General features: G+C 41.5%; 1 protein-coding gene across 6 annotated transcripts in view; it reads right to left on the bottom strand.

Moving 5' to 3' along the window:
* Positions 1-5,277: 5,277 nt before the first annotated feature.
* Positions 5,278-13,451, bottom strand: part of fam110b (family with sequence similarity 110 member B) — a 63,781-nt gene continuing 55,607 nt past the window's right edge. For all 6 annotated transcript variants that reach the window (XM_040142923.1, XM_040142927.1, XM_040142925.1 and 3 more), the window contains 3 exons: positions 9,400-10,082; positions 7,781-8,196; positions 5,278-6,878 (listed from right to left, as the gene is read on the bottom strand). In XM_040142923.1, the coding sequence (XP_039998857.1) occupies positions 5,969-6,878; positions 7,781-8,196; positions 9,400-9,522 (1,449 nt within the window). In that variant the 5' untranslated portion in view covers positions 9,523-10,082 and the 3' untranslated portion in view covers positions 5,278-5,968. The remainder of the gene's footprint in view (positions 6,879-7,780; positions 8,197-9,399; positions 10,083-13,451) is intronic.

Genomic DNA, 13,451 nt, shown 5'->3' on the forward strand with positions numbered 1-13,451 from the left:
GTTTGGTTCATATGGTTTGCACCAAAGACAAAAAAATTTTGCTCTGTGATTTTAGTTGTGGTCTATAACCAGTAACCATTGATTGGATAGTTTGGGTGATGCACCATCATCAGAGCGACATGGACCTACAAATGAAAATAACATCTGGATTGCTGAAACCTGATTTGTGTATGTAATGTATAATGAGCATTACTGGGCGAGACTGCAACTGGTCCTCATAAGCGAGGCTCAAGTAGGACTTGGATCAGGAAGATGGTCGCATTCAGGTACAAACTACCTATTTCTGTGAGTTCTGAGAGACTGGTCATTTACCATCACTGCAAATGGAGCCATGAAATAAAGATGCAACTCTGCTTGACAATTTCTGATTGTCTGAAAATATTGATGCCATCACCTTGATCATTTTATGTAAAAAAATTTACACTGTTGAAGTATTGTCTTTTTGAAGAACATTAAGACAAAGTCCGCTCTCTATCGATCAAACGTCAAAATTATAAAGAGTGATGCTTCTTTATCAAGGAAAAAGAGAGAAACAAGCAGAGTACAGTGACCAGACAACAGCTATCAGTTTCATTTAGCAGTTTGGTAAACTCACAGAATTAAAGTTAATTAGTTCCTGCTAACTGAAACTGTCAGCAACAGTTGTCTTTATAGGTGGAGAAACTAACGGTCGCTGACAACACTTTCAGTTAAGAGTTTTTATAGTTTGTATAATTATTCCTAATTAATGATTTAGCAATCCAAATTTGAATGTGTAAAGTGATAGACATCTCTTATCACTTATGGTAGATAACTAAAACCATGCGGACTTATTAGAAAGGCATATGGATCACATACATTTAATAGTAGTTTATCTTTAAAATTCATGCTAAAATTATATATCTATTATGACAGAATCCTGTGGTTGGTCAGGTTCAAGTTTGTACCACAGAAAAAAACACACAATAGTTTGGTTGGAGGCTGACCAGAAGCTGAACATTCACACAAGCCTAAACAGACCAAACCAAAGTTTGCAACTAAACTAGTGCCATTAGTGTTCGAATATACCTTTTATACAATATTTATTACATTTAACCATTTGACGAAATTTAACTTATTTGAATTATAAGTATCAGAGTTTTATATCCCATCACAGTACACCAAAACTCTCCTGTGCAATGTTTTGTTGGTTGACATGAAAAGGTTGATGAGAAATTTGTTAATGAAGGCCAAAATTTGCCTATCAGGGTAATGATACCATAGTGTAACCTTAATGCTGTATAGATAAGTATGCTTGAGAGATTATATTTTATATTATGTGTTTATCTTTCCAAACCACTCAGTGTCAATGACCTCTTTTTCCTTTGTCACTCACACACTTCAAAGCCTTCATTTGCTAATTACAATATCTATCTTAACAGGAGCTAAAACTTAGTCAAAGCTAGCTTACCATCATTTGTGTTTCATGAATTTCTCAACATTTTGCAAAATTATAGTTAACAACTTGATTCATTAATAACTTAATGAGTCTTTGCGACCTATTAAGTAAGGCCTGAATAGATCAATTACTCCTTTAACAGTCACTTATAACAAATATCAAGTAGCTTCAATGAGCTGGCATCATTATGGTCACATAGTGTACCAGCATCACTGACTTTCCAAAGTGAGATTTAGTTTTTGACAGATAGAGTTCAGTTTTGTTTTCCTAAAATGTCAGGACCTTTTCAAAGTTTTTTTTAAACAGAGAAATGAACACTGCGACTGGCATTTTTCAAAGTGGACATTTTGAATTGTCATTGCAGGATATGTACAGGTGGGACTAATAACACCAGTTTTGGTTCATTCATTAATTGCACCATCACTCTGATCTATTTATACACTGACTCTGGGACACATGTGAAATGTGTTTCACCCCGGGACCCCCAAAGTTTTTTTGTTTTTTTGTTTCTGGAGGACTTAATGAAGTGTAATCTCTACAGACAGCTGTTAAAATCATACAAATCACCTGCTGTTTATATGTTGTAAACAGAAGGTACGTACAGAAGTATTTCAATAGTCACACAATGTTTGGAATTGTGCCTCTGTACACCACCATGATGGATTTAAAATGAAGCCATCAAGATGTGATTGAAGTGTAGACTTTCAGCTTTAATTCAAGCAAAAATATTGCATTGACCATTAGGAATTACAGCCACTATTATACATAGTCCCTCATTTTCAGATGCTCAAAATTAATTGGACAATTGACAATTGATCAGTTTCATGGCCAGGTGTGGCCTGCCCCCTCGTTATTTTATGACAAAGTAAACAGATAAAAGGTCTGGAACTGATTCGAAGCGTTGAATTTGCATTGGTACCTGTTCATAGGAACACAGGTTCGCAGGTCTACAGGGTGAACAAACCTATCAGACAGGTGGAAGACACTTTACAAGTGACAAAAATCAACAATTTGGTTAATTCTTAAAAAGACGGAATGCAATGGCAAGCTCAGAAACACCAAAAGGCCTGGAAGATCACAGAAGACAATTAAAGAAAAACCCCTTCACAACACCTAGCCAGGTCAAGAACACTTTTGAGGAGGTAGGTGTATCTTTGTGACAGGCTACAATCAAGAGAGCCTTTCGTGACTTTGAATACAGAGGGTTTAACACAAGGTGCAAATCACTTGTAACACTCAGGAACAGAAAGGCCAGATTAGACTTTGCCAGAAAACATCTAAAAAATTCTGTCCAGTTCTGGAAGATGATTCTTTGGACAGAGGAAACGGAGATTAACTTGTACCAGATGGGAAGAGAAGAGTATGGAGAATGAAAGGAACAGCTCATGATCCAAAACATATGGCATCATCTGTCAAACATGGTGAATGCATGTTATGGCATGGGGATGTATGGCTGTCAGTGGAACTGGGTCACTGGTGTTTATTGATGATGTGATTGCTGATAGAAGTAGCAGGATGAGTTCTGAAGTGTTTAAGGCTAGAGTATCTGCTCAGATTACGCCAAATGCTGCCGAACTGACAGGATGGTGCTTCCCAGTACAGATGGGTAATGACCCAAAACATACTGCCAAAGAAACTCAAGAGCTTCTCAAGGCAAAAAGAATGGAATATTCTTCAATCGCCAAGTCAGTCACCTGACAACCAAATGGGGCATGCCTTTCACTTCCTGAAGACAAAACTGAGGGCGGAAAGACCCATACACAAGCAGTAATTGAAGGCACCTGCAGTAAAAGGCCTGACAAAACATCTCAAGGAAGGAAACTCAGCATTTGGTGATGTCCGTGGCTTCCAGACTTCAGGAAGTCATTCACTGCAAAGGATTTTCATCCAAGTATTAAAAATAATCCTATTTATAATACTGTCACTTTGTGCAAATGACTTTTGAGCTTATGAAAATTTGGGAATATGTATAAAAATTGCTGTAATTCTAAATGGTCAATGCAATAATTTTGTTAACCCCCTTGAATTGAAACTGAAAGTCTACACTTCAATAACACGTTGATAGCTTTATTTCAGATCCATTGTGGTGGTGTACAGAGGAAAACGTACGAGAATAGTGTCACTGCCCAAATACCTCTGAACCTAACTGTATTAACGGTATTTGTAATGACTGGTCAATGCTTGGTGTTGGTGTGAGTTGAACATACAGAACTTTCATAGTACGTAAGCGCTGCTCATGTCTCACTTTTAATTTGGATTCCCATTATTTAAGTCAGCTTACAACAGCCAGATGTGGCTAGGTAGCTAGCAAGCCATAGTGGCTTCAGGAAGTATTCAGATCCCCTTCACTTTTCGCACATTTTAATGTGTTGTGCATTTTATTTTAAAAGGATGAAATTGCCATTTTGTCCATCAATCTAAACTCAATAACCCATAATGACAATGTGAAAACATTTTTAGATATTTTTGCAAAGGTATTAAAAATCAAAAACTGAAATCTCTAATTTACAGAGGTTTTCAGACCCTTTGTTGTGGCAATCCAAACTGTTGTCAGGTGCATCCTGTTTGCTTTGATTATCCTTGAGATGTGTCTAGAACTTGATTTGAGTCCACCTGTGGTAAACTGAATTGATTAAACATAGTTTACATAGGCACAAACCTGTGTATATAAGGTCTCACAATTAACAACGCATGTCAAGACAAAAACCAGGCCATTAAGTCCAAGGAGCTCTCTGTAGATGGTGATAAGATTGTGAAGCACAGATAATGGCAAGGGTATAAAACCATTTCTAAAGCTTTGAGTGTTCCCAGGAACACAGTGGCCTCAAAATTTGTGAAATTGAAGAAGTTTGGAACCAGCAGGACTCTTCCTAGAGTTGGCTGTCCGGCCAAACTGAGTAACTGGGCAAGAACAGTCTTGGTCAGGGAGGTGACCAAGAACCCAACGGCCACTCCAGCAGAGTTTCAGAAGTCCTATGCAGAGATGGGAGAACCTGTTGGAAGGACAGTGATCTCAGCAGAACTCCATCAATTGGGCCTTTATGGTAGAGTCGTTAGATGGAAGCCCCTTTGAGTAAAATGCATCTGACAGCCAAATGGCATTTAAAAGGACTCAGAAGGAATGAAGGAATAAGATACTCTGGTCTGATGAGAAAACATTTTTAACCCTCCAAGCACTATGTCTGGCAAACATCAGACACTGCTCATCACCTGGTTAATACCATCACTAAAGTGAAGCATGCTGGTGGCAATCTCATGTTATGGGAGAGCTTTTCACTGGCAGGAAAAGGGAGACTAATCAGAGCTGAGGGAATGATGAATGCAGCCAAATACAGAAAGATCATTGAAGAAAACCTGCTCCAGAGTCACAACAGTCAGCACAACAATGACCAGAAGCATAAAGTCAAGACAATGCTGGAGAGGCTTCGGTCCAGACTTAAACCCCATAGAATATCTAGAGAGACCTGAGGAGAGCAGATTACAGAGGCTCTCCATTCAATCTGATGAAGCTTGAGAGAATCTGCCAGGAAGAATGCGATAAACTGCCCAAGTCCAGGTGTGCAAATCTTGTAAAGACTTACCCAAGTAGACTCAAAGCTGTAATTTCGTGTCAAAGGGGCTTTTACAAAGTACTTTATGGTCTGGATAGTTTTATAAATGAAATATTTCAGTTTTTGATTTTCAATAACATTTCTAAAATTACTAAAAGCATGTTTTTACTTTGTCAATAAGGATTATTGAGTTTAGACTGATGTGCAAAAATGGCAATTTTATCCATTTAAAATGGAATCTACATTACAATAGAAAAAATGTAAAAAAAAAAAAAAAAAAGTGAAGGGGTCTAAACACTTTCTGAAGCCACTGTATGTAGGAAGACTATATCCCAGTTCATAATTCCACTTCAAATGCTTTGACTGTTCAACTGTTCCTTTTACTGGGGAAATAGTTGTGAATGAGCACAGAACCAAGGCTTTTTGACTTGCTCAACAGATTAGAGATGTGGGCGATGATTCAGAGTCCTGAGACCAGGCGACAACTGAATGGAAAGTTTGTGAAACCTGTTTGACAAGCCAAAATGTACTCTGTGAGAAAGGACTGTAATCCTTTGTAGTGAAGCAATCGCTTTATAGGTCCTTGGACAATCTTAGTGCATTTCGCTCTTGTTCCTGTTGCCCAAGCAAACTGTTTAAGTCGCCTTATACTATGTCCATAGTTTACAGACAGATCCGGTCTTTATTTGTTTTTCCAGACTGAACATTTTGTTCATATTCATCAATTCCACATTTTATTACGTTCTGTTCTTAGTGTTCATGTTATTCTAGACTTAGGAGGTTTAGAGTCCTCATTTTTCATTAATTTCTTAACAAAATTTGTCTCTTTTCTCAACTAGTTTGTAGTAGTCAGGCTTTCTCCTCCATCCATTCATGCATCCATCTATTCATTTTCACAAATTTTCAGTTCAGCCCCAGGATCGCAGTTTCTAAACCTGTGAGAAATCTTGGTCCATCTATCAATTCTGAAACACAGGGCAGTTTGTCTGTAGTGCTAGTCCTAAACATGTGACACTTTTTGTGTCTCTCTTGCCTGTTTGATGCTGTACAGCCACTTAATGACTCTTGCATTCCGCTCCACAGCTGAGATGCCATATGGAACACGCTCCCCAGCCTCCTCCTCCTCGTCTTCGCCCTCTTCCCCATCTGACAGCCCATCGTTGGAGGATCGCCGTGATCGGTCGCAGTCGGAGGAGATCATAGAAGCTGATCGAAAATTCAGGCTGACAATATCTGAGTTGGCTCGCGCAAAGTTCTCAGGACCGACTGCCTCCAGCTCCTCTGGGTCAAGGCCACAGTAGTTAAAAAAGCGTTCCATGTCAGCTCCAGCCCGGGCGTACCGGTCTGACAGGTCTGATTTAGATCTGTGTAACGAGGAGCGACGAACCACAGAGGAACCAAGCTCAAGCTCCAGGTGGGGATCAGTGGAAGTATTGGAAGGGTCTCCGAAATCACATGGTAGCGACTGAGGGGTGGTGTTGTCACAGGGTGAGGGGGATGGAGTTGGACGAGGTGGAGGCAGTGACAAGGAAAGTGTGGGAGGAGGGAGGGAGGCAGGGTTGGGTTTTGGAGGTAGGGGTGGAGCTGAGGAGCTGCTGGATCCAGCATTGCGGAGTGGCTTCCCATTGCACAGTCGCAGGAGGTCAGAGGAGGAGTGGGAGGTGAGCAGAGGCGGTAGTGGGGAGCGAGAGCGATCAATAACTCCTCCTTCACCTCCTCTCTCATCCAGGCCTCGTCTACTGAGGTTTAGGTTTCCTCCTTGTTGTGGACTGTGACGTCCCCCACTGTTGATTGGAGGGACCTTCAGGGAATGGGAGAAGGATCGGAGAGAGTGTGAGGTGCTTGGAATGTGAGCTGAGTCTGGTGGTTGCTCATTAAGCGTCATTGTAGATCGATATGTTAACGGCATCCTAGGAGTAGAAAACAGAAAAATGAATAAATGTAATGCAATAGAATAGGGTAGGAAGACAAAATCTAGTATGGAGTTATGGCTGATTCGGAGAGTGTGGACAAAGAACATAGTCTGAATGCAAATACCATACTTCTCCACACTTGCATATGTGCGGACATTAAGAGCAACATAAAACATTTTAGTTTGGACGTGTCCTTCACAAATTCAAAAAATGCACATGGTTGCCCCAGACCACTGATACTGCCACTCCCCTCATACCTTGGTTAGATCATCACTCCAGCATCCCTCTAGATTACCCCAGACTTTTTACACCATGTTTCAGATGTGCGTATGTGGTGCCTAGGTAATACATCTAGGGTCAGCCAGATATCATAGAACCATCTTACATATATACTTGTTTTAATGTCTATATCAGCCCAGAAATATCTCACCTTTCACTCACACAACCCAAAGTCTGTTTACTGACAGACATTGAAAGCAGTGACAGTGACAGAGTTGTACTAGTATGAACTGCTAGCTATCTAAGCCTAGTCAGGCTTCAGCAGATGCGGCAGGGGCAGTGGAGGGTGACAGATCACTGTAAACTACTTGCTTACTAGTAGTAAGAACGTAAGGTTAAGTGACGTGCTTAGAGTGTTCATAGAGTGTTCATTGCATTACTGAAAATAAGACTACACAATGTATTGTCTTACTACTATCCACAGTTCAGTGTTTTAAACTCATTTTAATGACTATAAATCCCAGTTTTCCTGGGAAAACCTTCAACCCTTAATGTGATAATATCAAAGTCAAGGTGACCCATTTGCAATAGATGTGTTTGAACAAAAAACAGCTCATTACCATTGCTTAAATGTTAAACTAGGAATCAGCATAATACGTAGGCATAGCATATGAAATTACTCTGATGGTGTCCAACTCCTGGCCATTCCCCCTGATGACCTCATCAGCACAGCACTCTTAGCTCCACTTCCCAGTCCTTCAGATCCGGCGCCTGAAGAGGACGATGAGTTTAGCAGATTTTTTAGGATCTCGAGGTTTAAATTCTCCCGTTTACTGCTGTTGCTGCTGCTTGTTGCACATGTATCTGACTTGGCGTTGTTATTGGATGCTTTGAAAGGTATCCCGCCTCCATTTCCTCCTCCACTCATCCCAGAGCCTCTCTTGGACAGGAAGGTGTGGCTGATGGGAGGCTTGGCCAGCACAGGTGGTTTGATTGGCTCCTGCTTGGCGTTGATAACTTCCTGGCTCTTGACATACTTGGCTTTGTCAGCTTCTAGTCTCTCTACAGCACTGAGGCGCTTGGGGTTAGGTTCCACCTGAGACACCAATTAAACATAATATATGTTATTGAATACAACACTCATCCATTTTCTATAAACACATATCCTATCCACTCATCCCTGCATATCCAGGCTTAGAGCAATGCCAACATGCATCAGACAGAGACAGGGTTTCAAACCTATCAGGGCTAAAAGCTATAGACAGACCGACCACTGACACTCAATTTGAAACCTATGTTAGAGTCTCATCTAAACCTGCAAGTCTTTGGACAGTGGACACTGGTGCTGCAAGGAGACATGAGGAGTACATGCATGTCCCCAATCAGGCAGAGGTCAAACCTCGCCACTGTGAGATGACAGCACTAACCACTGAGCCACCATATTTACAGAACCGGAATCTGCTTCACTACTAGAGCCCCCCCCAACTCTTTTCAGTATGGCTCCCTACCGCAAGAATGCCCACATCAACTTTTTTTCCATGAGCTAATTTTTTACAAGCTAATTTTTTTACAAGCTGATATATATACAAGCTGATATATATATATATATATATATATATATATATATAGATAGATAGATATCTTAAATTAAGGCTGGACCGATCCAACCTGTTGGATCAGTATAGGCCCTGCTACAGATCTGATTAATTGATCTGGTATCGGTAATGATGTGACTGCTCTACATTAAATACTTGAGTATTTTTTATTCTGCTAAATTTGACCTGTTAAGCTACTGTTAACTGTTACTCAGCATTTGCTGCATGGGCTTCACGCTTTTTGAGGTGAAGACAGTGGTAGGCATCAGAGTGCCACTCATGGTAGGTCAGTGAAACTAAGGAGCTGGTTGTATATTCTGGGAGGGAGCAGCACATCACTTATAATTTCAAATGATGTCTGGCAGAGCTCAGACTCAGACAGCTTATGAAATTCAGAGTCTTTCTGAGGGCCCTCAAGTTTCTCTACTCTGGTGTTGTGACAAGCATCCTAACAAAGGGCATCGCCAGCTGGTCTGGGAACAAGCTCTACCTAGAACAATAGAGCCCTACAGAGTGGTGGTCTACAACTCAAACTGGTCCTCACAAAGACAGAAGTACAAGTACACACACACACACACACACACACACACACACACACCCACACACACACACACACACACACACACACACACACACACACACACACACACACACACACACACACACACACACACAGCAGATTCCACAGAGTAATGTAACAGTACCTGTCTCCTGAAGTAGTCAGGGCCCTTGTTGAGGATGCGGAGGGGTACAGCAGAACTGAAGGGTGTTGCAGGGCTAGCGGCCTTGCTATCTGGCAAGGCTGGAGCCAGTGTCTCTGTCGGCATGGCAACGAGGTGACTGGGTTGGCCGGCCGTGGTGGCAGCAGGTGCAGGGGGGTCGACAGAGGGCGGGGGCACCAGAGGACCCCCTAAACATGAAGACACAAGGTGGAGAAGAGAGAGTCTAGAAAGAGATGAAGCCCCTGACCCTCCTCATGGCCTATGGGTGCCTGTGACCGAGCCAAACTCTGGGCTAGAGGGCTGGTGAGGTACTACAGTGATTATATACTACTGCATTGCTCGAGTAGGAAGATCTCTTTCCATTAGCAGCTCTGCAGCCTAAATTACTTAAGTTCACTGGTCTTTACTGAGAGGTATGTACTGGTTTGCGGTGCTTAAGTTCTGACCTATTCATCAAGCAAGATGGACAGATAGATGTATAGAAATAGAAGAGAATGAATGCAGTGACAGGATGGAAAGTAGGTAAAAGTGGTGAGTGTGTTTCAGTGCAATGGTGTGGATGAGTACTTCCACAGGGCCCAAGGAAAAGCAGGGGATGGTGGTAAAAGAAAGCCCGATGGCCTCTCCACCGTTGTTTCAGCTCTTGTTTAAGCTCGCCACATGATCTGAAATCAGCAAGGAAAAGAGAAAGAAATAGCCAATAGGGTTAGAGTTAGACCGTGATATCATGCACCTAGCAACAATAGCAGGAACAGCTAGGACACACAAATACACTTAGATCACAGTATGTCTGCAGGCAGGGGCACATACAGTGTAAACACACCACATAATCTACTAAACACACACGCATGATTGTCTTACATTAGTTGTGAGGACACTCGCTGACCTAATGCATTCCCTAGCCCCTTACCCTAATCTTAGCTATCACAAATAAATGCCTAAGCCAAACCTTAACCCTAAACATAACCTAAACCTGATTCTAACTTGAACCCTAAAACCAAGTGTTAACCCTCAAACAGCCATTTAAAGGTGTCAGAAATGAGGACCGGCCAAATTGTCCTCACTCTAACAGTTTAAAACTCAAACTGGTCATCACAATGTATAGCCATACAAGTACACACACACACACAAACACACACACACAGTCTATTGGCTCTGTAAATCATTCTACAAGGTACCGTTATGTAAAGAAAACTGAACTGAATATAAAGTGCCTGTGTAGTAAATAGAAAAATAAATTATGAGGAAATAAACATGAGCATCAAGCTTATCGGTTCATTGTGTTTACTCATGCAGGATAAATTATAGAACATCCCACATTCCCACTGGGAGCTGCCCACTCAACAACTTTGTAGTCACTAAGCAGCTCCAGCAGTTACGGTGTCAGTGCTTTGCTCTAGGGCACCTTATTGGTGGTATTTGATGAGAGAAGACAGCAGGCTGCATATACACCTAAAACTCTCTGGTTACTATTCTGATTAGTTAAGCCTTAGTGCTGGTGCCATTAGCCTCAGCTATACAGCTCTAGAAAAATTAAGAGACCACTGCAAAATTATCAGTTTGTCTGATATTACTATTTATAGGTATGTGTTTGAGTAAAATGAACATTTTTGTTTTAGTCTATAAAAACTTCTGACAACATTTCTCCCCAATTCCAACTAAAAATATTGTCCTTTAGAGCATGTATTTGCAGAAAAGGACAAATGTTCAAAATAACAAAAAAGATCCAGTGTTTTCAGACCTCAAATAATGGAAAGAAAACAAGTTCATATTATTTTTTTAAACAACACAATACTAATGTTTTAACTAAGGCAGAGTTCAGAAATCAATATTTGGTGGAATAACCCTGATTTTCAATCACAGCTTTCATGCGTCTTGGCATGCTCTACACGAGTCTTTCACATTGCTGTTGGGTGACTCTATGCCACTCCTGGCACAAAAAGTCAAGCAGCTCAGCTTTGTTTAATGGCTTGTGACCATCCATCTTCCTCTTGATCACATTCCAGATGTTTTCAATTGGGTTCAGCTCTGGAGATTGGGCTGGCCATGACAGGGTCTTGATCTGGTGGTCCTTCATCCACACCTTGATTGACCTAGATGTGTGGCATGGAGCATTGTCCTGCTGGAAAACCAATCCTCAGAGTTGGGGAACATTGTCAGAGCAGAAAAAAGCAAGTTTTCCAGGATAACCTTGTACGTGACTTGATTCATGCATCGCAAAGACGCATCTACCCAATTCCAGCCTTGCTGAGGCACCCCAAGATTATCACCAATCCTACATCAAATTTCACAGTGGGTGCCAGACACTTTGGCGTGTAAGCCTCTCCAGATCTCCGTCTCACCATTAGACGACCAGGTGTTGGACAAAGCTGAAAATTGGACTCATCACAGAAGATGACCTTACTCCAGTCCTCTATGGTCCAATCCTTATGGTCCTTTGCAAACCTCAAACTCGCTCTTCTTTGCTTCTCATTGATGAAGAGCTTTTAGACGACTTGAGCCCTGATCCTAGGAGCCTGTTTCCAACTGTTCTCGCCGTGCACTTCACCCCAGCTGCCATTTGCCATTCTTTTTGTAGGTCACTTGATGTCATCCTACAGTTGCTGAGTGACATTTCGAATGAGTTGATGGTCATCCCGGTCAGTGGAGAGTCAGTTTCACCCTCTGCCGGTCTGTAGCTTTGTTGTCCCCAATTTCTGCTGTTTGACTTTGTTCTTATGAACTGCCATCTTAGAAATTTTAAGGATGGAAGAAACCTGAAGCTTACTGTATCCCTCTGCCAGTAAAGCCAGAATTGAACCCTTCTTTTTCTCACTCATTACTTTTGAGGTACTACTAGCACTGTTTTTGCCATCCAGCTGGTCCTATTACAAGAAGATAGTGATGACCAAAGCAGGGGTTTTTATACTTTTCCTCATTAAATAAGATTTGGTTCCGGTGATCATCTAATCAGTACCGCATTAAGTAGAATGAGGTGTGCTTGTGTTGGAATTCAACAGACACTGGACTGGAATGGCTGTCATACATGTAGAGATGCTGATTTCAGAAAAATCTGCTGTGGTGTCTTAATTTTTTCCAGAGCTGTACTTTGTATGTAGCACTAATTAGCGAATGTTCGCTCATAGCTCACAGGACACTGGTGTTAAAATGCAGTCTCTCACATGGCCATTGACACTTAGTGGGCATTAAGACCAAAAACAACCCTGTACTAAAAATGCACTTACAGAATAATCTACCTAGTATGTGCGCTTTCAAATATTTGATTGATCAATACAGTGCACTCCTAAATGACACTGTGACAAAAGTTGAGCAGGGTTCAACTTTTCTGTGAGATCACCATGCTTTTTTAGCTGGAGCCCACTGTCAGTGTCTGTGTGAACTCAGCCTTGTAGTCTTGAAAATGCATTCATGCTCTTCAGGTTTGGGTGAGTTTTCTACGGGTCCATTTCATTTTCGACCTGTCAGGATCTCTACAAGATGACACCACCTAGTTGGTATACCCCACTTTTACTCACATTTTTTAGAAGATTTTGGAGAATTTATCTCAGATCTTGTTACTCATTCTGATGAGATGCTAATCATAGGTGACTGAATAAGGCCTCTGAACCTCTAAGTAAAGCCTTTCTGGCAATTATTGATACTTGTTTTCAATCAGTTTGAGCATCTCCTGTCACATCCGAAATGTCAGATCACTTTCTTATCAAATCTGAGGCATTACTAGCCTGCCCTTGTAACACAGGTGCTGATGTATTAACCTCTCGACACACTGGTTCAGCTTTAACTGCTCTTGGTGAGTGATTACTGGTGGTCCTGGCTCCTTTCACTGCAGTGACAGGCCCCGTTGAAAATTGTACCAGTGACTTAAACACAGCTCTGTCTGGTCTCCTCAATTCAGTTGCATCTTTTACCACCAAAACTAGAGACGGTCAAAGAAGTCTACATCCTGGTGTACTGAGGAAACATGTCCTCTTAAGCAGGCCTGCTGGAGACTGGAGTGCAAAAGGTGAAAATCTAAATTGGAAGTCCAATACAAG

This window comes from Xiphias gladius, chromosome 14 (assembly GCF_016859285.1).
Source record: "Xiphias gladius isolate SHS-SW01 ecotype Sanya breed wild chromosome 14, ASM1685928v1, whole genome shotgun sequence".
NCBI classification, from domain to species: domain Eukaryota; kingdom Metazoa; phylum Chordata; class Actinopteri; order Istiophoriformes; family Xiphiidae; genus Xiphias; species Xiphias gladius.